Source organism: Poeciliopsis prolifica, unplaced genomic scaffold (genome assembly GCF_027474105.1).
Source record: "Poeciliopsis prolifica strain line A6 unplaced genomic scaffold, Auburn_PproV2 SCAFFOLD001, whole genome shotgun sequence".
Taxonomy (NCBI): domain Eukaryota; kingdom Metazoa; phylum Chordata; class Actinopteri; order Cyprinodontiformes; family Poeciliidae; genus Poeciliopsis; species Poeciliopsis prolifica.
The window spans coordinates 14,813,301-14,836,577 of NW_026562376.1; the positions used below are offsets into that span (position 1 = coordinate 14,813,301).

Genomic DNA, 23,277 nt, shown 5'->3' on the forward strand with positions numbered 1-23,277 from the left:
GCACACGCACCATGCTACAGAAGAAGAATGTGAGGCAAAACCCATTCAAAAGGGTCACAACTTCGAGTCAGGACTTAAATGACTCCTTGCTGGATGATTTAAGGTGAAAACACAGAGCTCACCACTGAGGGCAACATGTTTAATGTACAATGTTTCCGGATCAATCACATTGGTTCACCAGGATGAAACAGATCCTTGAACTTCAGTTTGGAATAGTTCTTTTAAGTTATGCACAGAACAAAACAAAAAGGTTGCCACTCACCTTTGACAGATGTGTAATCTTTCATTTGTTGTCTGATAAATTTTTATGCAACGTATTGACCTGAGTGATTTCTCCTTTGGCTTTTCAATGTTCATAATCTCATGTATTTGGGATGTTACATGCATGATTTGTGATTATCAATGATCTGAAAGCTCAGCAGAGTTTTTGACAGATGCCCTGTGACAGCCACAGTCTCCATAAGGAGAGTTGGTCACTAATATCCATTTCTGAAGAAGCTGGTTGTTCACAGCTTTTGTATGTATTAAAGCATCAGTCCAGTATGGGATGAATGTGCTCAGTGTGGCATCACTGAGGCATTAAGGGAGCTAAGAGGTGGTTGGTGTTGTCTCTGGTTCAGGAGGGTCTTAACACAATGAATGTGGGAGTTAAATGTGTATGTGTATGTATGCGGTGGCTCTGGAATGTCTTACACCAGTTTCACCTGGTGAATCTGCATACATCACTCTGCGAACAGCCCGATTTTTTTAGCAGTGGCTTACCCTCCGTGTGGATTGTGTCACTGGCTTTTTGTTGGACACGTGTTAATTCGGCAGTCTCTCCCATGATTGTAAAAGTGACAGTTCAAGCGATAAGTCATTTCTGTATATAATTTTCTTATATATTTTATTTTTATCCAAAGCTAAATTTTTGGCTTTTATTAGACAGCCCATAACCATAAAATGCTCTCCTTGTGTTATAACAAGAATAATAATGTGAGATTCAGTTTTTAACTTATTTACTGATATCAATGCATTTTCAGTGACTTTCTGATTTATTTTTGATGCGTTTGCATAATTTTGTTATCATAACAATGACAAAAAGATAGGTGATATATGATAGATAGATAGATAGATAGATAGATAGATAGATAGATAGATAGATAGATAGATAGATAGATAGATAGATAGATAGATAGATAGATAGATAGATAGATAGATAGATAGATAGATAGATAGATAGATAGATAGATAGATAGATAGATAGATAGATAGATAGATAGATAGATAGATAGATAGATAGATAGATAGATAGATAGATAGATAGATAGATAGATAGATAGATAGATAGATATTTTTGTCTTCCATGCAAAATCAGGGTTGTTTTGTGTTGTCATTTTTTAAAATAAATCTTACTGACACAGAAGAAAGAAGAACAAAATTATGTTACACTACAATGACAAAATCAATTTGAGATTTTCTGAAAACTGACGTTGGCGGGCACATTAGTATGCAGGAAGTTTGTTGTTCTTTTAGGTTCATGTTGTCCAGAAGATATCTGAAGATATTTTCTAAAGCCAGTTCTGCATTTTTTTTGTGTCTTCTCTGTGTTCTCAAACCCCCAGGCCCTCACAGCTGATGACTTTCTATTGTCACAACATGCATGCCTAATATGACAGTTTGCTGTAAAATTTATGACACATTACAAACAATTGTCAACCATCGTCACATACTCCTTTCAGAGAAGAGTTACTATAAATACAGTGATATTTTGATTTGGTTTTGTTTTCTTTAAACAAAAGCATTTTACCATCTGTCAGAAGAAACTCAACTTAACTGCGTTGGAGTATAAAAAGTAGCAAACTGCAATATTTAAATTAAATGTATTATTTGCATCTAAAACTGTCTTTCAGATGGGACTGGATTGAATTGATATTATATTTCTGTACATACATTTTTTTATGTAAAGTGCCTGTCAATTGGCACTATATAAATAGACTGAACTGAAATGGAAACTGAAGAATGATGTTTAAGAGTTCTCAAAGGTAGCGAGAGATTTGATTCGTCAAAAGTCTGTTTTTATTGTTTCTGAAATTATAAGCTGAAGGAAACAAAACTATTTCATCATGATGAGTCAAAGTTCATGTAATAATGCAAAGCTGGTATGCATAACTCTAACTTGATTAAACCTAAGCTATTTCATTCCATGTCAGTGTCATTATGTTTCTTTCAAGATTGTTCTTCATGTACTAGTTTAATGACAACTAGCATGTCATCTGGTGTGAAGAAAAAGAGTGAGACAGGAGAAGCTATAACATTACAATGTTGCCATAATTTCAGATTGAGGTCTTCAGTGGTACTGTCCACCAGATATCTGTTACATGACATACCTCGCAGATCAGTTGCCCCGTCCCTGTTTATGCATTTCAACCCCCCGATCCATCACATAACTCTGGCAGCAATGGAGACACTGGATAAGGCGGTGGGAATCCATGCAAGCACTTCTTCACTATCTATCTAAAGAACAATCCTCAGGCTGTTGGTGATTTTAAAAAAGAATTCAAATTTGTGTCATGCGTTGAGAAATTAAAAGCAGAAAGACTTTGTTGCTTTTAACAAGAAACAAAAGTGATTTTATTTTCACTAAGTTCCTTCATCATGAGAGACAGAGAACAGAGACAGAAAAGCACCACAGTCAGTGGCCTCCTTTGTCATATGAGGATCACAGAGAATGAATGTAGTTAGTGTTCAGTACCCTTTGTGTCTTATCCGAACTGCTTTTCACCTCAAACAGCCTGTTTGATTTCAGCAGATCAAATCTCGCACATGCACAGTACCTACCTGTGACTAAATCTTTGTAAGTCTGTGTGTGACTGCTCGTGCTGCAATTGTACTTCTAAACCTCAAGTTCACCAAAGGTCCAGTGGCAGCCATGCTCCTGGGTCAGAGGTCGAGCTTATGACTTCAATGGAACATCCGCCGGGAAAGGTCTAAATTTAAATGCCATCCAGATTGCCCATGACCCTGGCAGCTATTATTAGTTGTAGTATTGCTGCGTGGCATGCCGACCCTCGCTTTGACTATATGAACAGAGGGCATGAAAAAAGGCGAAGAATCTTGCTGGAGCTGGCCACTACCTCTGACCGCCCATTTGGTGATGGCAAGGAGGCAAGAGTTTAATTAAGAGCGGTGTGGACAGGCTAATGGTTTACGTTTTGTAGGTCAAAGTGGATTGACCCACTTATTTAGATTACTGCAAGCTACTATAACAAGGAATTTAAAGGAAATTAAATTCTTGGCAACAATTTAATGGCAACAGTAATGGTATGATTCCTATGATTGCAGGAGCAATCTTGAAATGCTATGTCAATTTAAAGACAGTGGGGGAAAAAAACAAGAGGCCTATATTATTGCTCTACAGCTACAAAAACAAAAAATATTTTAAGGCATTTGAATAATTTGAATTTATAGGCCAAACACCCTACTCTGGGTTTATAAAATACAGATAAAAAGTGCTTAGCTTTAGAATAGTAGTTTTGATAAATAAACTCACGTATGAAAAAAACTAGCATATTGACATTTACCCAATAAAACAAAAGTCTTGATTTATGGAAATTATGTATTTTTTTTATAGCTTCAAACTGAATGTTTTATATTGACATAAAATACAATTCTGCATGCAATTAAAGTTATACATTATATAATTAAAGTGCGTTTGAATGTGAATTCGAATATACATTTTAAAAGGTATAATTTTATTAACAGGTTAAATTCTCTGCTCAGTATTTGAAAAAATGTTTTGGTAGGGAACTTCTGAACTTTAACAACAGTTACTAACAGTATTATAAATAGTAAATTGTGATTTTAAATATGAACCTTTGTGTATGGACATTCTGCTCCGAGTTTAATTCAACCAGTAAAATGTTTTCTAAGGTGATGTTGTGTTCACAGTGTAAGCTTAATATTTGTATTACAACATCATGCTGAGAGATGATGTCTTTCATGTAGCTGACACTCAACTTCATAATTGAGTCACCACATGACCGTAGCAAATTACAGTCGCTGACTCTGTCCCCGATAATGATTATCGGATAGGTTTCCTCACTCCTGATGCAAAAGAAATGAATGGGGCTCGTTATTTTTGGTCCCAATAGAGCAAAGGACACTCAGCTAGTATTTGTTGTGTTTCTTGTTTTCAAAGTAATTTTATGTGACCCTATTCTCACAGACCACTTTGAATTACAATACATGAAAATAGCACACCACAAATATTATTGTTATGAGCTAGGTGGACTGATCTAATCAAAGAAAAAGACTAAAGAACACAGAATAATGAAATATTAAAAACAACTCAAAACAACCCAGGCCATAACAATTAGGTGCAACAATTATTTTATTGTTGCATATAAAAAAGTGTATAGTCTACGCTATGTTTTGATTTTCAATTATTAGCTGAAAATGATACTTTATGCTTTACTATAAACAGAGTATAAGTTTTGATAAAAAAATAACCAATCTTTTTTTCTTCTTTACATTTACTTCATATTATCATTTTCAAATGCTTTAGTCTAGTCACAGCACAACTTGTGCCATGCAAAACTATTTGCTTCGGCTGACGAACTTTTCCGTCTTCATGTCTGGATCTTCAATTTACTGCTACCATTTTTTTTCCTCTCTTGGATATTCAATACCGACAACTTCTCCTCTGACTGCCTGAGCGTTAGAGGGGGAAAGTTTCCATGCAGCCTTCATGCTGGATGTTGGCGGGACAATCCCACTGTTCCCCCTGTTCACCTCTGCAGCTAGTGCGCTCACTTCTTTACCAGAACTTTTTCCCTCTCTGGGCTGTCGCTGAAACAATTTTTCTCTGCCCCAGACCTGAACTTTCAATATTTTCTCTTTCTGCTTCTATCTTTTCTTTTTTTTTTTTTTTTTGTATACATGCACAGCAAACTGTTGTGTGAGTTAAATGTAGTTGAAGTTTTAAAAAAAAAAGATAATTGCAATGCTCTCAATTAAGAGAAAACAAGTCATTTTGCTACTGCTGCTCAGGGTTCATTTGATTATGTGAGAGGCTGCGTGTATATTACAGAGTTAAGGGTTTTGCAGTCTAACTGCTGCAAAACTGATCTGTTAACATACAGAAAGCAATGGGATCAGTTAAGTCACTCCATAGCAAGCTATCAACAAGTTTTTGAAGAAACCACAAAAATTTTAATCTCTTCATACCCAAAAAGTTAGAAAGTTAGATTATATAATTAGTTCATTTATTTGTTTGAGGATCCCCATTGGTCTCTTCATCCTAGAGTTCACACAATAAAATCATACTTGTACAAACATTACTAAAAGACATTAGTGTTTAAGACAGTCAAAGGAAGAGTGAACTGAGGTCTCCCTGTGATCCTCAAAAACCTGACTTGAAACCTGACACTCATACTGAGGTACTGAAGCTACGACTCCTCACCGGTAAACACCTGATTTCAGGCCAAGTGGAAGGAAAGTGCTGTAAATCTGACATGGAACAACTGTGGACTTACAAAACACAAACTGAAGTGCACTTATAATTCAGAACATAGCTTTTGAAGTATGTCTCCCCATCACTGACATGCTTTCTCCTATCAGCTGTCAGATGAATCGTTTCAAAGGCAGCAAGCAAGTAATCATGAAACTGTGGAAAATTCTTTCTAAAGGAATTTAAGTTTTTCTTTAAAACAAAACTGCATTGATCATCTTCTCATAGTGGGACAGAATACCAGTGATAACTATTAAATATTACACCTATCAAATAATAAAAACCTGATTTCACTCCAGCTCCCACATCTACCTACATACACTCTCACCACTCCATCTTAAGTGATGGAAGCTTCCCTCCACATTGCAGTGTTGACTGTCACTGTGGCCCATTTCCTTCTCGGTCTGAACCGTTTGAGCCCGGTTCCATTCATGGCAGCTTAAATCATTCCTCCATAGCATCGACTGGGAGAGGCTGGAGCAAAGAGGGGACAGGCTCTCCCCCTTGTAGCCTTGAGAAAAGAAACACACCAACAATCTGGACGAAAAAGGGGTGGGATATTCATTCCTCTGCGTACACCTAACACTTCCAAATACTCTGTTTATTTACAAAAATGCTGAATGAATGTCATGAGTTTTGTCATGAGTTTTGCACATGCTCATCCTACTGAAAATGAAAGAATGAAGACTAAGTCTTTGTTTTTTTTATTTAACAAAAAAACCCTAGAAGGTATAGAACTCAAATTGGGAAAGAAGTCAAAAATATTGCTTCTGTTTTACATTTGAATGACAATTCACTGATGTCCTCTTTGTCTTCAAATTTTACTTTGGTGTCTTTTATATCATTAAAAACATTTATTTGAGGTACATATTCTTATCAGCCGTACTTTTAAAAGTGCAATTTTTCTGTGTTACTCTTGAAAGAGCTATTTTGTCATGCCAACTCTATTGCTACAAAAAACAATGAAGCTCCAGTCTAAAGAAAATAGTAAGCATTTACTTTGATAATATAGATTCATTATGTGCTGCAGCATGGGACAATGTAATTAAATGCACAGAGAAATATTTATTTTTGAAACAAAAATATTTAATGACATTCTTCACTAGCAATACACTGAAAACAGATAAAGTATGTATTTCACAGTCTAAGCATTTATAATTTTTTTAATTAATAGAATTAGGACAGTTTTGTTCTTTAGATATAGACACTCAGTGAGTTCATGTTGCTGATTAGTCTCAAGTTCACTGCAGTGTACCCAACAAGATTTGTTTCTGATTTAGAAACATCAGTTTAAATTCTTTCATGAAACTATAAACACAGGAAATATTAAATATTTGAATAAATTTGTATTTTTTATTCTATTTTATTTATTTTGTTTTTTTTACATAATTGAAACATAGTGAAGTAAAATGTTAAGGTATCAATTTATATATATTAGGCGAATTATTCAAACATTTAAACATAAATTTCTTCCATATAATTAGTTTAATCTTAATAACATTACTACATACCAACATTTTCATTTAATTATTTTGTAACAAAAATGCCACTCTCGGTTTATGAACCAAAAGACGCGGCTCTTTTTTTGAACGAAGCCATCTGACTCGGATCTCGGGAAAAAAAGCCGGAATTCCCACCACTACAGCGCTCTGCTCTCCCCCCGGAAGCACATCTATTCACGTGTAGCATTTTTCAACCTTGAAAACCAACGTTGTCCAGTTGTTAGCATTTTATCTGTCTGATTATATTGCTGCAGCGATGTCAGCAACAAGAATGGTGTAAGTAATACGTGTTTATTTCTACTGAATGATCGGAGACCTCGTTGCGTAATGGTATTCACCGTTTGTTTTAATTTTGTAATCCATCAATTACCTGCGGTCGGGATCTAACATTGTCCGAGCCCTTGTCTTATCTGTCCTCATGTTGATTGGATTAGTTCATGTAATGCTCTGTAAAGGTGTTTTATTTCTTGATACTTTGAACTGTAAATGGAAAGCTTCTGCACTGCGAGAAAGTAGTTAGCATTAGCAAGCTAAGCTAAAAACAGTCAACACGCTGCTCTCGTTGCTCAAGTTGGACTTTAGGAGAATATATTTTCTCTTAATTTTGTTAAGCGTCGTTCCGGATTAGGTTCAGCCAACCGTGCAGCTTTAAGAGACTCTTGCGGGCATATTCTTTGAGAGGAGCGCTGTGATATTTGACATTATTTCCCGTAAACGTCACAGAAATAGTCCTGTCAGACATCACAAAACATAAAATAAGGTCATAGCACCTACATGTTCTTTTTTTTTTAATTCAACATTTATACTCAGATTTAAGAATACGATGTTAATCCCCTCACAGAAATTCCCAATTTACAAACCCGCAGTTAACTTTTATTTGGTACATCATCAGTGTCAGGCGAGCAAACATTTTTCTGAACTCTGTGACGAATGACATTACCATTGACACTGGCTATTATTTGGATTGTAGGAAACAATTAAAAATGATCACATTTAGTTTTTGTTTCAGATAGACAGTTTAACATTAAACATTTGTAAATAATTTATTTCCATTTCTCTTCTGAATAAAAAAAATAAAATAATTTTTTATTTTATTTATTTATTTTTTTACACAATTTTATTTTTAACATTTGAAAATATTTAATCTCGTCTCAGCTACCCTCTCTACCAGTTGGGAAACCCCCAGCTGAGGATCTTCAGGCCCAACTGGTTTCTGACTCTGGTGAGGCCGGGAAAGGAGCAGCCTCCTGACACCGTCCAGTTTCGTATCCCGATGGAGTAAGTTTTTAGTACTAAAAATACTCTCATTGTATTATGAGGTTTTTGGACAATCATGCACCATTATATGAGCTGTTGTAAAGCCTAGTAAGAAACTGCTTTAGTACAAGTAGCTAATTTTTGAGGTGACAAAATGTTACATTTTTACTGCACTCAGTTTTCAAAAAAACAAGATCACAATAAGGAATTATGCAAATCGCTCCTTTGAATCTGTTCTTTGGAGATTATAAAAAAATCAAGTGAAATATTTATTTTTATGGCTCTTGTCTAAGTTGTTTCCCTCTATATGATATATTCAGAGGTGAACAACTCCCTCTGTATGTACACACACCAACACACGCACACACACACACATATATAATTTTTATATATATATTAATATTTTATATATATACACACACACACACACACACACACACACACACACATATATATATATATATATATATATATATATATATATATATATATATATATATATATATATATATATATATATATATATATATGCATGCATATAGACTTGAATGTTATAATGTTAAACAGTTTGATGAAGTTTTGGTTATTATGGCATCTTTAATGTGAAACATGAGATATAATTATTGCCTGATTACTTACATTTATTGATTTCACTGTCACTGGTGTCCATTTGGTTAACATGTAAGCATTTTGAGGGTGACAGTTAAGGTGTTAAATGAAATGTGAATTTAACTGTACTGGCCACCAGATGGCATGATCACTTCAAGAATAGAAAACAAAGTCAAGAGTAACTGTGCGTACTTAATACTGTACAAATCTTACATGTTTGAGCACAACAGTTTCAGTGATGTCATTGGAAAGGCTGTCAAGACGAGTAATATAGGTGGTGATTGTCAAAGTGCGTTTCTTTTGCGAGATTGTGGAAGTTTAGAGGAAGTTGTTTACAGCAAGATGTCAAACATCAATCACCACCAGGAGCCAATACTAATACCTACGGGCAAAAGAAAGTGTTCTTGATCGTTCTCCAAATGTCATATCTAATGCAGCATGCTAAATGTTTTACCACAAGACTACTTCCAGGGTTTGCATTATATTGCTCCTGGGATGAAATCGTGTAAAAGTCCAATATATAGCAATAAATGCATGTAAAGTTTTACTTTGATGGTTTTGGACAGTTTATGTTATGCGATAAAGCTGTTACGCATGACTACTGCTCATCTGTAGTCATCCCAACTACAAATGAGCAGATTTTTGGGTATGTCTGTGAGCCAAGGTTACTGAGGCTTGTAGTGTTCCTCAGGCGAAGAGAGGCCCAGAACCCATGCTAAGGAGAAAAATTGAAGTTTGCAGCAGATCGTCTGTGTCTCTGGTGGGGTTTAGACCATAATCTGTTCATCCAGGTGCTTGGCCTCCCACTCTGATTTTTGCCTCATCTCTGCCAAACTCCTAGGGTGCTTATGTAATTGTGTGTATGTGTGTGTGCACGTGCACCGTTGTTGGTGTGGGCGAGTCAGTTAGTGAGAATGGTGCGCGTCTCTGTGTACACATGCACAAAAGTGGGTAAGTGCAGGGTGCGTGTGTGTTTTGAAAAGGGTGTGCAATGTTATTTTTCCTTCCAGTCTTTGATGCCTGCGAGAGGTACACAGCTGATTGATACGCTGCTGGGGCCTCATTGTGTGCTCAAAATGTTGTTATTTTTCTGTATTTATTCAAACATGTAGTATGAGTTCCCACATTGAGAGACGATGACACAAACTAAATATCACTCCCACTCCCAGCTTATTGATGAGTGAGTCAGGAAGGCAGTGAAAGCTGTTGTAGGCGTGGAAGCGTGAGTACACTCTTGAACTGAGCAGCTGTTAATGAGAGCTGGTGATGATTGTATCATGAAGCCAGTTGGTACTATAAGGCCATCTTTATTTTAACGACACCCAGGAGTTACAGTCCATCAAAGCATTCACAACCCCTTGAACTTCTGCACATTTTGCCACATTGCATTGGCAAACTTCAATATGTTTTTATTTGGAGTTTATCTGGTAGTCCAGAACGAGAAGAATAATGCTTTGCATTCTTGGTTACAAAAATTGTAAAAAATAGAATGTGAATTCGTGTTACTCGTTATTCTATCACTGCTGAATAAAATCCAGTGTAACCAGTTGCCTTCAGAAGTAACCTAAATAGAAAATGTAGTTCTTTGAAGGATTTAGATAGTTTGCTCAAAATATACATCTAGAGGCACAATGCACAGGTTTCATCAAAGTATAATTATGAGTTAGAATGAGATGGTCAAAGTCAAGACCTAAATCTACATGGCAGTGTGTAGCAGGACGTGAACAGTTATCTGAATTACAGGCTGCCGAGATTGCAGAACAACCATCCCCAGCTCTTGCTCCAAATTTAATTGCTCAATATTTGAAAACGTGGCCAATTAGAACTGAATGGCTTCAACTCCTACTTTTGCCAACTACAACCATGATCACTTAATTTATATCTGAAGTTAATTTTATTTAAACTAACTGTACTAATTTCAACATTAAACTCCATATGCATATGTTGTCGTTTTTTTCCTCAAGTTGAAGGAGTGTGACTTATAGACAATCTCAATGATTTCTCTGCTTTGGCCACTGAACATTTTTTAATATTTCATGATATATTAGGTCAGAAATCTGTTATTTCTGACCTACTGTATACTGTGTAGACCTCCTCGGCTTATTTTGTTCAAAATTTTTCTCATCTAATTGTAAAGTGCTATTGTTAGTTTCTGCCCTTTTCTCTGTGTCACCCTGAACTTTCCTTTTTTCTGCTTTCTTAAATACTACATATCTAAAACCAATCTCTCTTGTTTGAAACACCTGGGCAGTTTTTGTTTCCTTTCAATTCTGTTTCTGCCTGTGGGAGGGTAGCATTTGTTCATCTTTATGATTGTTCTCAAGCCTTTTGTGCACTGTAAGTATTTCCACTCTAGGACATCATCAAATTTCCAGGTTTACACCCACATATACACACACTTACACCCCTCTTGTAGCTCACCTGGCAGTGGCCTTAGGCCATCAGAGTTGAACACAATGCATCACACAATGGCAATCGCCCACCATAAATGTTCCACTTAAACTCATTGTTGAAACCAGGTCATTGTTTAGTCTAATGAATTTTGAATACTGATTGTCTAAATCCTCCACACTCCCTTTATGTGAGTGTAACAAGCTTTACAGAACTTTCTTGATGTAAAACGTTCAGTCACTCTAGTATTTGGTGTTTTGCTGAACGATTATAAGACCCAAATACTGAACAATAAATGTAATCCTTCACACGCTGCTCTTTTACTCTAATCTTCTCAACTGTCTCTTCTCTCACCGAAGTCTCAGGTTCCTCGATGGCTGTCCTCCAAACAATGTCTATTATGATCTTGATACTTAGTGTTGAGCAACTTCTGCACATCTATTGTTCTCCACTGATGGGAGGGTAAAAGTAGAGAGTGTGCATATCTCAACCCTGCCTGACAAAGGGTAAACCAACAACGAGGAGCGGCTTTCTTTTGCCTTTCATCTGCGCTGAGCACAACTCTCCTGTTTCTTTTGCACCACTAAGCCACTTTGATACTATGCACATCATAAGTGCACATGTGCTGTGTGTAGCTTTGTTTATACAGTCACATTGACAAATTAGGTCACTCCATGTGGCTCTCAAACATCGTTGGGGACATTTATTGTGAACATTAGCAATACAAAAGAAATGTATTATTGTAGCTAAGCAATTAAAGAAAAAGAGGGAAGGACAGCTTAAAAATGTTCTTGTCATACATAACTAAAAAAAAAAGTGTAATATTTTGCAGAATAAGGTGTGCCCTATTTAAACCTCAGGTGTATAGCTACCGACCGGACAAGGTGAAAACTTTTGCACTCTAAAGCTGCTTCTCCAAGGTCAAGTTTCAGGCCAGCTGGTTAATATCTACTTCAGGTTGGTTTGGAGTGTGTTCATTGGAGTCTATTCCCCTCTACTGTGGGTGTGATTATGGGTAGAAAAGTAGGAACTTGGGCATGATGTGAATGCACGGGATCTCTGGTCATTGCTCCAACAATTTTACTTTTTTTTTTTTTTTGCGGTGAGACTCCGCAATGGAGAAACTCGACGTTGTGTCTTTCATGGAATCTTACAGCTATTTCCGTTTTTCTTACCGAAAGTCATTATTGGCCCAAACAAAATAAAAATAATGTGCAATCATTTAAATTCAGTATTTATTTATTTAATTTCCCTTTGGGAACAATAAAATACTCGGATTGGTTGCATAGATGTACAACGCTATCTGTATTTTGACATTTTCTTTTTAAATAGGCAACCTCTTTGGATTTAGGTAATGCAGTCAAAAGACATAAACCAATAGTCAAACATTAGAAGAAGATTCCAAACAAAGACTAAAATGCACATCACACCAAACTAATATTATGTAGATCCGGTGTTTCACGCTGGCCGATGTAAAAAAATGTAACTTCCACAGAATGTTGACCAAAGTTGCACCATTTCACTCTTCTTCACTGCATATGCGTTCTTCAGAGAGAAATTACGGTCAACTGCTCCCAAGGTTGACTTATGTGCTCCTGCAGCTGCTCAAGGTTACACTGATGATTACGCTCCTCCGCACTGCGGTGGTTAAGATGTTGCTTAGAGTTTTCAGTGACGTAAATCACGGCCAAATAAAAAAAAAAATGCAGTCTGCTGTCAATCAAAATGGTTATGCATAATACGGTGTGGTCTCTGTTTCCCCTGTTAGAAAAAAAAACAGAAAAGTCGTGCAGAACTGCAAAAGACCTGCTAATGGAGATTGATCCGACTGGAACAGACTGAAGCAGCTCATCCGCTCCCGTGGATGAGCTGCTTAAGAAAAGACTCAAATTTGCCAGACAAACACGAGTTCTGGAATCACGTTTGGACAGATGAGTCTAAAATTAACTTTTTTTATGCTCCAAAACAGAATGCACGCTTGAGCGTTCTGTTTTGAGGTTCATTTCTAGGAAATGAACATACCAGCTGTGAAGTGTGGAGATGAAGGTGGTCATATTTGACCTTGCTAGCTCACAATTATAAAATTCATCCAGAAAATAAACTATTTGGCTAACACAAGGTCAGTTTTTTTTTTGTCTGCACAGTGGTGTGTCAAGGTTTCTTAATCAAGAACTCACTTTTATTTTTTTCACATTTATATTATGTGTTAATGGAGGTTAAATATTGAGACTCATGAGAAAACATTTTGTATTTAAACGTCGTCTTGGTTTGGAAGAAGCATCGCGGTTGAGTTTGTCCCGTGCCTGCCATGAAAATACCATCAGATGGTATTTTCTACTGGTCTTACTACACAATTTTTCTACATTAGTTCACCTAAGAGCAATTTAGTTTATGAATTCTGTCAACAAATTAATATCTCTGTCAACTTAAGCACTGTTTGTCACTTATTTGATAAACGGTTTTCTTGGGCAACGTGAGCCTTATGGTATGAGATTCTTCCAGAATGCAGTTAGTGCCTGTCGTCTGCAGCTTTGCAACACCTACATTTGTTACGATGTCCTCCTCCCTGTCTTTCCCAGGGAATTCTTATATTTCATTCACCAACCAGTAAAGCACTATAAAAAGCCTCAAAGTAGACTTAACCAAACTTGTATCAAACAAGGAGCCACATAAAAAGCCTTCCAGTGGTTTGCCAAGTCAACTTGCTAAAACAGGCAGCCTTTCTTAAAAGGAATCGTGGTAGCCACAAGAGTCATGAGGGTTTTTGAATCATCCCAGTGCCAAGGAAAGTTCATGGGGAAGCAAGAAAAGGAAAACATGACTTGAGGAAACCTCCATTCCTTGTTTTGTATTTTTGCTCAGTTTTTTTTTTTTTTAATTTCATTATTTTTGAATAAAACAATCAACACAGAGCTCAAACAAGGGCACACAATGGTCCAGGCTGCTGCAAGAGTTTAAAATTGGTCCATGTGTTGTTTTGTCAGAACAGTATTTGGTGCCAGGGTTTTAGTTCCTCTGTTTTGAGTTTGTGTACCTCAAACAATGACAGCAGTGTCAAATTAGTTGATTTAATTGAGTTATTGCAATGCTCAAGAGAGAACATCCAAGGACATGGTGTGTATGTGTGTTTTTTTTATTTTATTTTATTTTTTTTTTCTGAGCTATCAACAATTTAAATGAGAATGTGCTTGTACATGAGTTTTGTTGGGTTATTGTGTTTCTAATAATTAAAATGAGCACAATTGCAGGCTGTTTCTCCTGGTTTTACAGAGGTATTTTCTTAATGAAAAACTAGGTTACATGCTAAACTTGTTTAATTTGGAAAGAGTTATGTATGCTTGTTGGACAGGGATGAATGAAATAAAATTAGAATAATTTGTCTTACCTAGCATGCTCTTATTGAGAGTTTAGATTAATTTATACCTCATGTTTGACTCGACTACTAACTAGAGTCATCACAGCTGTTGCACATTGTGTTTATGGGGTCAACAGTGCTGTCAGTGTAGTGATAGCAGTGACCCTATCAGTGCGGCATCGTACTTTCTGCTTCACCGTATGTACATTACTGCTGATTTATGGCCGATCGAAGAGAATAAATATGTCGAGCAGAGTTATTGAATATTTTAGGAAGAGTAGAACATTAACATGTTGTACATGGTGTTATCAAACATGTACATTGCCGATATTAAGACAACCAGCAATGGGCATGGGCCAACTGTCTGAACAGCAATATTGGCGTTGAAATAAATAATTGTAACCAAAAATATTAACATTGACTCTGAAATAAATATATTGAAAAGTTTTCCATTGACAATAAAAAAGAACAATTCCATAGTGAAAAAGATTCAACTCTAAATCAACTACAAGTTGTATTAAATTAAACTGTGAAACAACTGACTTACAACCAAGTTTTGACACAAAGTTTTATTTCCGCTGTTTATCAGTTTCAATTTTGTGATTGTTTTGGCATCTGTGGTTGCGCTTAAGGAATGGTCTTCAGAGCCTCATATCACATATAAACATATAGAGACCAACTCAAGTGATGACCATGCTACCACTGATTCACTAGTTTAATCCAAGGGGACAGCAGACATTGAGATTACTCATCTGCATTTTAGTTTTCAGCTTAAGTGGAAGTAACCATTGTATTTCCTTTAGCTGGAGAAAGACTATAGCGTACGTGTGTGTGGACAGGATGTGTAATAGCATGTGAGCAAAGTAGAAAAGTGAGCTACTTTCCAAAATGTTGTTTGCTTTTATTGATGTGTTTTGCAGACCTTTGTTAATATTCTTATTGTTCAGACCTGGAAATGCTTATGGTGCCACTAGTGCTAACAATTTTTTTAAATTCTTCTGATTAAGATGGGCTTTGACATACATACTTGGACAGTTTTTAGAACGCTGACAATAATTATCAGCTTTAAATGTTAAGATGCTCAATCAACTCAGTCTGCCATTCATAATGATCTATAAAAGAAACATGGGATACAGCTTGGCACTGCTTCATCAGATTTACATGCCGCTTCATATTTGTACTCTCATTTGACCAGTGTTGGGCGCTAAGTTGATCACGCTAAAGGGGTCTGGCATTCACATAGTCACACCTCAGAGTGAGCTCATCGTTTTCAAAATATGAATCACCACTCTGACCAATAATTCCACCCAAATGGAGGTAGACACCAGATCACCATTGTTTCACACAATATTTATTCGACTGCCCACTCACCATCTGCCAAACCAATTGTGTTGTTGCTAACGGTATGGAATAGTTTACATAAGTTTGCCTCCTCTGTGTCTTAAAACTGTTTTTTTTTAGGTCAAACTCGCAGTTAAATAGGGAATTCCAACGCAAACTTGAAATGTATGGACATTTTTTACCATTATCAGAGTCTTAAAAAAACACTTTCTTGTTGCCTTTAGTTCGAGAAAAAGAATCATGCAGGTCTTACATTGATTAGTATACAGTTGACATACTTTAGTTTTGATAAGCCAGCCCAAGCCTTGATTTGAACAGTTTAACCATCAATGATTTGACCTTTGACTTATTGAGTGAATCTACACAAATTTATTAAAGATTAAAACCAAGTCTAACGTTCCAATTCTTGGCGTTTCCAAGAAAGACATCAAACAAAGGATCCAAATTTCATAAATGGGTCTTTAAATGAGGTTCATTCATGACAGGATTTTTCAGTCTTGATTTAATGAGTTCAAAAGTGTGTTCAGGTCTTAATTAGCAGTAAAATGACCCTGTACCACACTCTTTAAGTTTTAGCATTTTGCTTTTTTTTAATTTACTTTGAAACTACTGAATATGGCAAACACTTTTACTCTGTTGTTCAGAATATTATAAAAATATTTTTAAAAATCTAGAAATTGTAGTCTGAAAAATAGTAACTGTTTAAAGGCAAGAAAAGCAAAAAAAAAAAAAAAAACATCTTGGTTTTTTTTTTGTTTTTGTTTTTTGGGAGATTTTGTCCAAAAATATAATAGTGCAAAGGCACTTATTGATAAAATTATTATACAGTATTTGTTGACAATAGTGAATCACTGAATGTCATTTAAAATTAATGAAAGTTACCCCTGCCCTCTGTTTCACTTCTGAGTTTCTAACTGTGGCCTTTCACCTACTTCTCTCGTGCTTTTGGAGCACAGGTGTAAATGAACCACATTAAACTGTTGTAAATGATACTCATAATCCTCTCCGGTTAGCGTGAGTTAGTACACATTTAAAAATAGGAAATATCCAAGAGCATGTAGATCAATGCTGATGAGGGGTTGCATCTACAGCAGGTGATGGAGGTGTATGGTCTAATCTGTAAATTCACATATTGACTGTGTTTAAGCAACTATTTTAGTGAGGTAGAATACAAGTTGTTTTTATTTTCCTTTGTGCATAAATATCTCCCATTTGCATTTTTTTTTTTAAAACAAGATAAGTTTTAAAAAATTATTTTTGCCGTCAAGTCCAGTGTTCTCAGCCTAAACTTGCTTGGCAACAACAGGCCAAAATTGAACCTTAATACTAGTTTGCGTCACCTGATTCCCTTCTAGGTTTTGCGCTTGGAGTTCTTTCATCGTCTCAGTCGAGGAATCTTTCTCACATTTGCGTTTGCTTATAAATATATACCAGTTGGTGTGGAACGATGCCTCCGGCCTCAGCAGTTGCTCGAGACCGGTTTTTATTCTTAAGAGGCAGAAGTGTGAAAGGTTAGCTTGTGGAGTCGGGTGGATGTTTATCCTGGGATGATGATCAGATGTTGCCTGCATCATTTTTAGGGACACCACACCCTTTGTCTAAGTTTAGCCTTGTTTATGTACAGTTGAAATTTGACATTTTCTCCTTTACTTTCAGCCCAGGGCTTTTTCCAGACTACATTCCAGTTTGTAGCCAAGATGAGTGGCTTAAATTGATAGAAGTTTATGAGAAAAAGGTTTTCTGATAAAACATTGCCTGTTGTAATCATCTACATGAATTAGAATACAAAGTAGCAATGAGCAATATAGACTTGGGAGTTTTATCATAATACTTTGGGGTATTTCTTGCAATGAGGATGAAGAGGAACATAAAGAACTTTTAAACAACTCCATTAATAATTTGTCATTACCAACAAGTTTTTTACCAACATTTTTTACCAAATGTTGGTAAAAAAAAAAAAAAAAAATGTTCACTTTTCTAAATTAGTTAGATTACACATAAAGATGCAACTTTGCAAGCCTGCAGATCAGAAGTTGAACAACAGCTCATTAACTCAATTTGAGGAAAAGCACCCAGACTCTCTTGTCATTGTTCTTGGGGATTTTTACAGTGCAAATCTTTACAATATGCTTCCAAAATACAGATAGCACATATTGTGCCCCTACAGAGATTCAAAAACACACCGGATTACTGCAACATGGCTTTGAAAGATGGATATCAGGCTGTCACTTTGGGAGTTTTTGATCATGGTCTGCTTCATCTCATTCCAACCTATAGGCAGAAACTGAAGACCTCTAATCCTGTCAGGAAGTTGATGGAGCAGTCAAAGCAGTTTTGACTGCATCTATTGAAGTGTTTCTGAAGCTCCAGCCACAGACCTGAATAGAATTGCTGAAACTGTCCTCATCTGGCAAACGACCTTAACAGGATTACTATTGCAACGACACATCATCAGTAGGGTAAAACTTTGGAAGGCAGCCATTAATACCTCCTACCAATTCAACTACGTATCACTCTGAGACAGGACCTCTCTTTATACCAGACACTCTACTCTCCTCAGACCCCCTTCCTGAACTTATGGTCTCTGATGAAGAAGTGAATAGGCTCTTTTAACATCAGAAGATTTAGAAAGGGACATGAGACATACTCTGGTATACTCTTTGTGGACTTCAGCATGGTTTTTGACTCCAGTAACCCAGACATCTTTCTCCACAACGTCACCTACCTCCCAATCCCAGCCTCCACCTGTCAATGGATCACCAGCTTCCTGACTGAGCAGCATCTTTTCCTGTACAAGTTTTACACTATGCACAGATGACTGCACTCAGTGGATCTGTCGGTCAAACTACTGAAGTTCACAGATAACACTACTGTTATCACTGTCCTGGATTAGGCCTATGAGTGTCTATACATATAGGAAGCGGCTCATCTGATCCAGTAGTGCTGTCAGAACCACCTGTAACTCAACTCATTTAAGCTTGTATACATGACCATTCATTTTCATTAAAGTCTCTGCGCACCCCTTTCTCAAGAACACTACATCTATTGTGCCTCCCTTAAGGTTCATTGGAGCTACCCTTTCTTGGGTGCTGAGACATTTCTGAAACATAGACACTTTTTGGAAATAGACCCAGCAGAGACTTCCACTTCCTGTGACAAAAAGTACAAGCCGTCACAGGAGCTGCTCGTCTTTTACACTGCCATTATGTAGTCTGTCCTGTGTTCATCCATCACTGTGGTTTGGCTCATCCACAAAATGGGACAGGTCCAAATTGCAATGAACAATTAGGTCTGTAGAGAGGATCATTGAGGCTGATCTTTCCTCCATCCAGGTGTTGTAAAGCTCTAGGGTTAGGAAAAAGACAGCTAAAATTTTATGCACTGAAAGTCAATTTTCTTCTTTGTGTTCACAAACTTGGCGAACAAACATGATTCTGATGATTTATTCTTATCACAGTAACTACTTTTGCCAGAACACAATAAGACCCACTAGTTAGTGCTTTCTAACTGCATATACACCATTTTAAAAAAACAACAACTAAACAGTGGCAGGAACAACTTTAATATTTTATTTCAGCAGTCTTCATCAATATTCCTCAGTGGTACAGAAGGTTTCTCAGCTAAAAGGGGCTTTAAATTAGTTCTTCACTAAATTGCCTATTCAGACAAATGTGTTCATCTTGTTTATCCTTTGTTGCTACAAGGACAAATTTGGTGATACAAATGGAAAAAAAATGTTGCATGTTTTCTAACAAGATACTATGTAGACCTTTTCTTTGACCCCATCTATGATTTGCTGTTCTAAAATTCAACTTTTACTAAGTTTCACTGACTATGTTGGGGCCTCTTAGTTTGTTTTTATAACTCCCTGGTCTTGTCATTACAGAGAATAATTGTTTAACTGTATGACTATATACCTGAATGTTTGGAGTAGTTGTCTTATTGTAGATGGACTTAATGTAACCTTCTTTATACATTAGGAGAGAGGGAACAGAATGCTTTGAAATCTGCCTGGGAATCATCATCTGTTAACAGCTAGTTTTGATTTACATCTGGACATTTAATCCATTTCGAGGAAAACACAAATGTAGGGGTTCCATGTATCTTTATCCTCATGTCTGTTTTCATTTCAATCCATGCTTTTTCTTACATGGACTAACACTTTATATTTCACAGACAGTAAAGAAAGGCATTCCCAACATGGAGGAAGTTTCTTGCTTGTAAAAAATATGTTGATGTCTGCAAATAGTTTTCTTTATATGTTAAGAATAAAAGCTTTTAGCTTTGCTCTCCAAGGGAGAAGGGGGTAAGGATCACATTTTCCCCTTCTTTCTTTGAGAGAAGATGCAAAGCTTTTTCCCAAAAAAATCTTGTTAGCTGGCAGCTATTTAAGATGATGTTTCTTGATGTTTTTTTTTTTTTTTCAGTTCCTGAGCTATGTCAAGTACCTATTCATTAACTACAAGCATAGTAAAAGACATGACTGTGCCAAGACCTCATGTGTACCATCTGTTGGTTTGTGGTGGCTGGATATCTGAAGTGTTAAAAGCACTGCTTATTTAGAAAACGTTCTTCTCATTAATCAGGATCAGTGTTCGTCCTGCTAATGATCCACATGAGACTCAACAGACCTCAAGCTACTTCCCTCTCCTCCAGTTCCCCGACCCTGCTTTCTAGGAAAACCCACCTCTCTAAGCAATTACTCTTTCCAGCTCTCATGGACTCGAGTACCCCTGGTCACTCCGCTCTGCTTTGCTTCTCTCTGGCACACTCTCTGTGAGACGGTGGTTATTGGGAGAGGTGGGTGCAAATGGAGCAGAAAGGCTCATCTGTGTGTTACATCTTGGGATCCTTCGTTCAAAATTGGCATAAAAAAAAGGTCCAATGGGTGCTCTCCTACAAGCATCTACCCTAACCCTAAAAGACAAAACATTCTAAGATTCTGTGAATTTGGGCACAATAAAACGTACACTGACAACATAGTCTGTTTATTTATAAGTTTTACAGACTTCAGCTTTTATGATGGTATCTATAAACATAGTATACTGATTTCAAGGCATCATGTTTAATTTCATGAAACCTTGAAAATGCTGAGATTGTTGGAGTTAATAGGTTAGATTTCAGAGTAAAATACTTTGAGTAGTTAATATGATTGATACTAGATAGATTTGCTATATAAATTTGTAACATTTCTAATTTACGAGGCCTGGTATGAAACTTTTAGTTGTAGGGGATGATTAGTGGACTGAAAACACTAACAATACTGATATAGCCAAAGAATTGACCATTTTCAATATCGTTTATGGTGAATATATTTTGGTTTCAGATTGCCAAATGTTGAGGTGCATCTTTGTTGCTTCAGATTGTTGACAGAACAATTGTATCTGACTGGCAAAGACGTAAATATTACTACCATTGATTTAATACAACTTGTAGAGCTGTGGAGTTCTCGTGTATCATTCACTAAACACCCTCAGTTGTCTCAAATCATCGTTAACTCAGAAACCTTAATTAACAACTCATTCTTTATCAAATGAAAGAAAAAAATGAAAAAGTTATTGTGAATTTATATAATCAAATATGGAAACATGTAATCATTTTAAAGGTGAGTCTACCTTTTTCCATACTCCCAAAATGCAAACATTATCTTTCTTCATTACTGTGAGCTTTGCCAAAGTTGAGCTTTTTTTGGAGGTACAGAAGTTGTTAGTTACAACATGAAAACAAATATTACATCACTCTTTGGTACAAAGAGTCTTTGTTTTCACAGATGGGATTTTTCTCAGGCAGATCTTTGCTTCATCTTATATTGTTACTAAATACTCAAGGTGTCGAGCTGTTTACTTTACAAACAGTGAAAATTACTGTCTGTCAAAGGAACATATGAGGTGATAGAAGACACCACATCCGAAGCTCCTTTTGTCAGACCACAGCGTCGCTATTAAGCACTTTGTCTGACGCATTTGAGAAGGGCTTTCTACTGAGCTAATTCAATTGACTAGATTGATTAGCAGTTAAAAGCCTTTCTTCCTCTGGGCAGAGGAATCTGTTCCCAGTGGTACCCAGTGGGCTACCTTGAGCTAGGCCAGCCCGCCAGATCAGTTGGTGCCAGGTCCACTTCCTGTGTAGAATTTCACTGGGCACGATCAATACTCCTAGACAGTTAATTGGATGAACACTGACACTCACATTTCTCCTCTCCCCACTTTATGGTCCATTCAGTAGGAGCTGAATGGGTTTTCATATGAGTGTCTTGTCCCTTTACAGCACATGATACAACTGCAGAGATTATTGTAATGCAGTTTGGAAATGGGCTACATTATTCCCATATTAAGGTCGATTAAGTGAATGTGGTGTTAGATGATGAAGTGTCATACCTGAATGTGAAGTCGCAGCACACAAGTATTGAGATGGCTCTTCGTGGCATTTAAATTGTGATACTGTTGACATCTTATGACCTTTGCTTTGATCTATTTTCTTTTTCCTGGTTTTTTTTTAACAGCATGACCAAATATGATGTGAAGAACTACTTGGAGAAGATCTATAACGTCCCAGTTGGAGTAATTCGCACGAGGATACAATTTGGTGAGCTTTCCTAGCTATTTGCACAAAAACCTATTGTCTACCAAATACTGTACTGACCTTTAAATCTAATCATAAATAGAAAGAACAATTAATTTATATGTCTTGAAAACAATTTACAATATTTAGAAATTGAATTGAGCCTGCTTTCTGTAGTAATTTGTCAGAAAACAGAATAAAGAACTTGAAAATCAGCTGTTGCATTTTGAGCCATCCCATTTTTCTTAAAAAAATGTTTCATAGAGTTAAAATCATTTCTTCCATTCAGGGTTTGCAAGGTTTACAGAAAGAGTGTTTTGGGAAGCATAAAGTCAAATCGATTCTGTTTAAACGACATTTAACAGTGATTAGCAGTTTCATCTTATGTGCGCAATTTTCTATTGAAATGCAGCCGCAGGAGTGTTTTTCAGCGGCCAATTGCGGTATTGGTTCTCATGCCTGGTCCTCCTTTTTCTGTGCACACACACAGCTGCTTATCTGACAATCTGCTGCTGCAGCACTCTGGCCTCCAGCTGTTCCAGAACACACCATGCTTCCTCCAGACATGCACATACAGTTCGCAGTCTGCCTAACTTAAGGATCCTCTATTAGCAGCGTTGATTATCTCTTTGCCAAAACTTATTATGCAATCAAGATTAGTGGTATTTCACCGAATTAACAATGCTGTCTAACATCTTTTTTTTTTTCTTTAAGGAAGAAAAATGTAGCCAAGTATTTTTTACAGACTAATTTGGTTGCTCCATACAGAG

The 23,277-nt window shown here is 36.5% G+C and overlaps 1 protein-coding gene across 1 annotated transcript in view; it reads left to right on the forward strand.

Annotated features, from left to right (window-relative positions):
- Positions 1–7,121: 7,121 nt before the first annotated feature.
- The window catches only part of mrpl23 (mitochondrial ribosomal protein L23), a 41,097-nt gene continuing 24,941 nt past the window's right edge, over positions 7,122–23,277 (forward strand). The window contains exons 1-3 of the mRNA XM_055039787.1: positions 7,122–7,269; positions 8,149–8,271; positions 22,449–22,531. Of these exons, the coding sequence (XP_054895762.1) occupies positions 7,250–7,269; positions 8,149–8,271; positions 22,449–22,531 (226 nt within the window). The 5' untranslated portion in view covers positions 7,122–7,249. The remainder of the gene's footprint in view (positions 7,270–8,148; positions 8,272–22,448; positions 22,532–23,277) is intronic.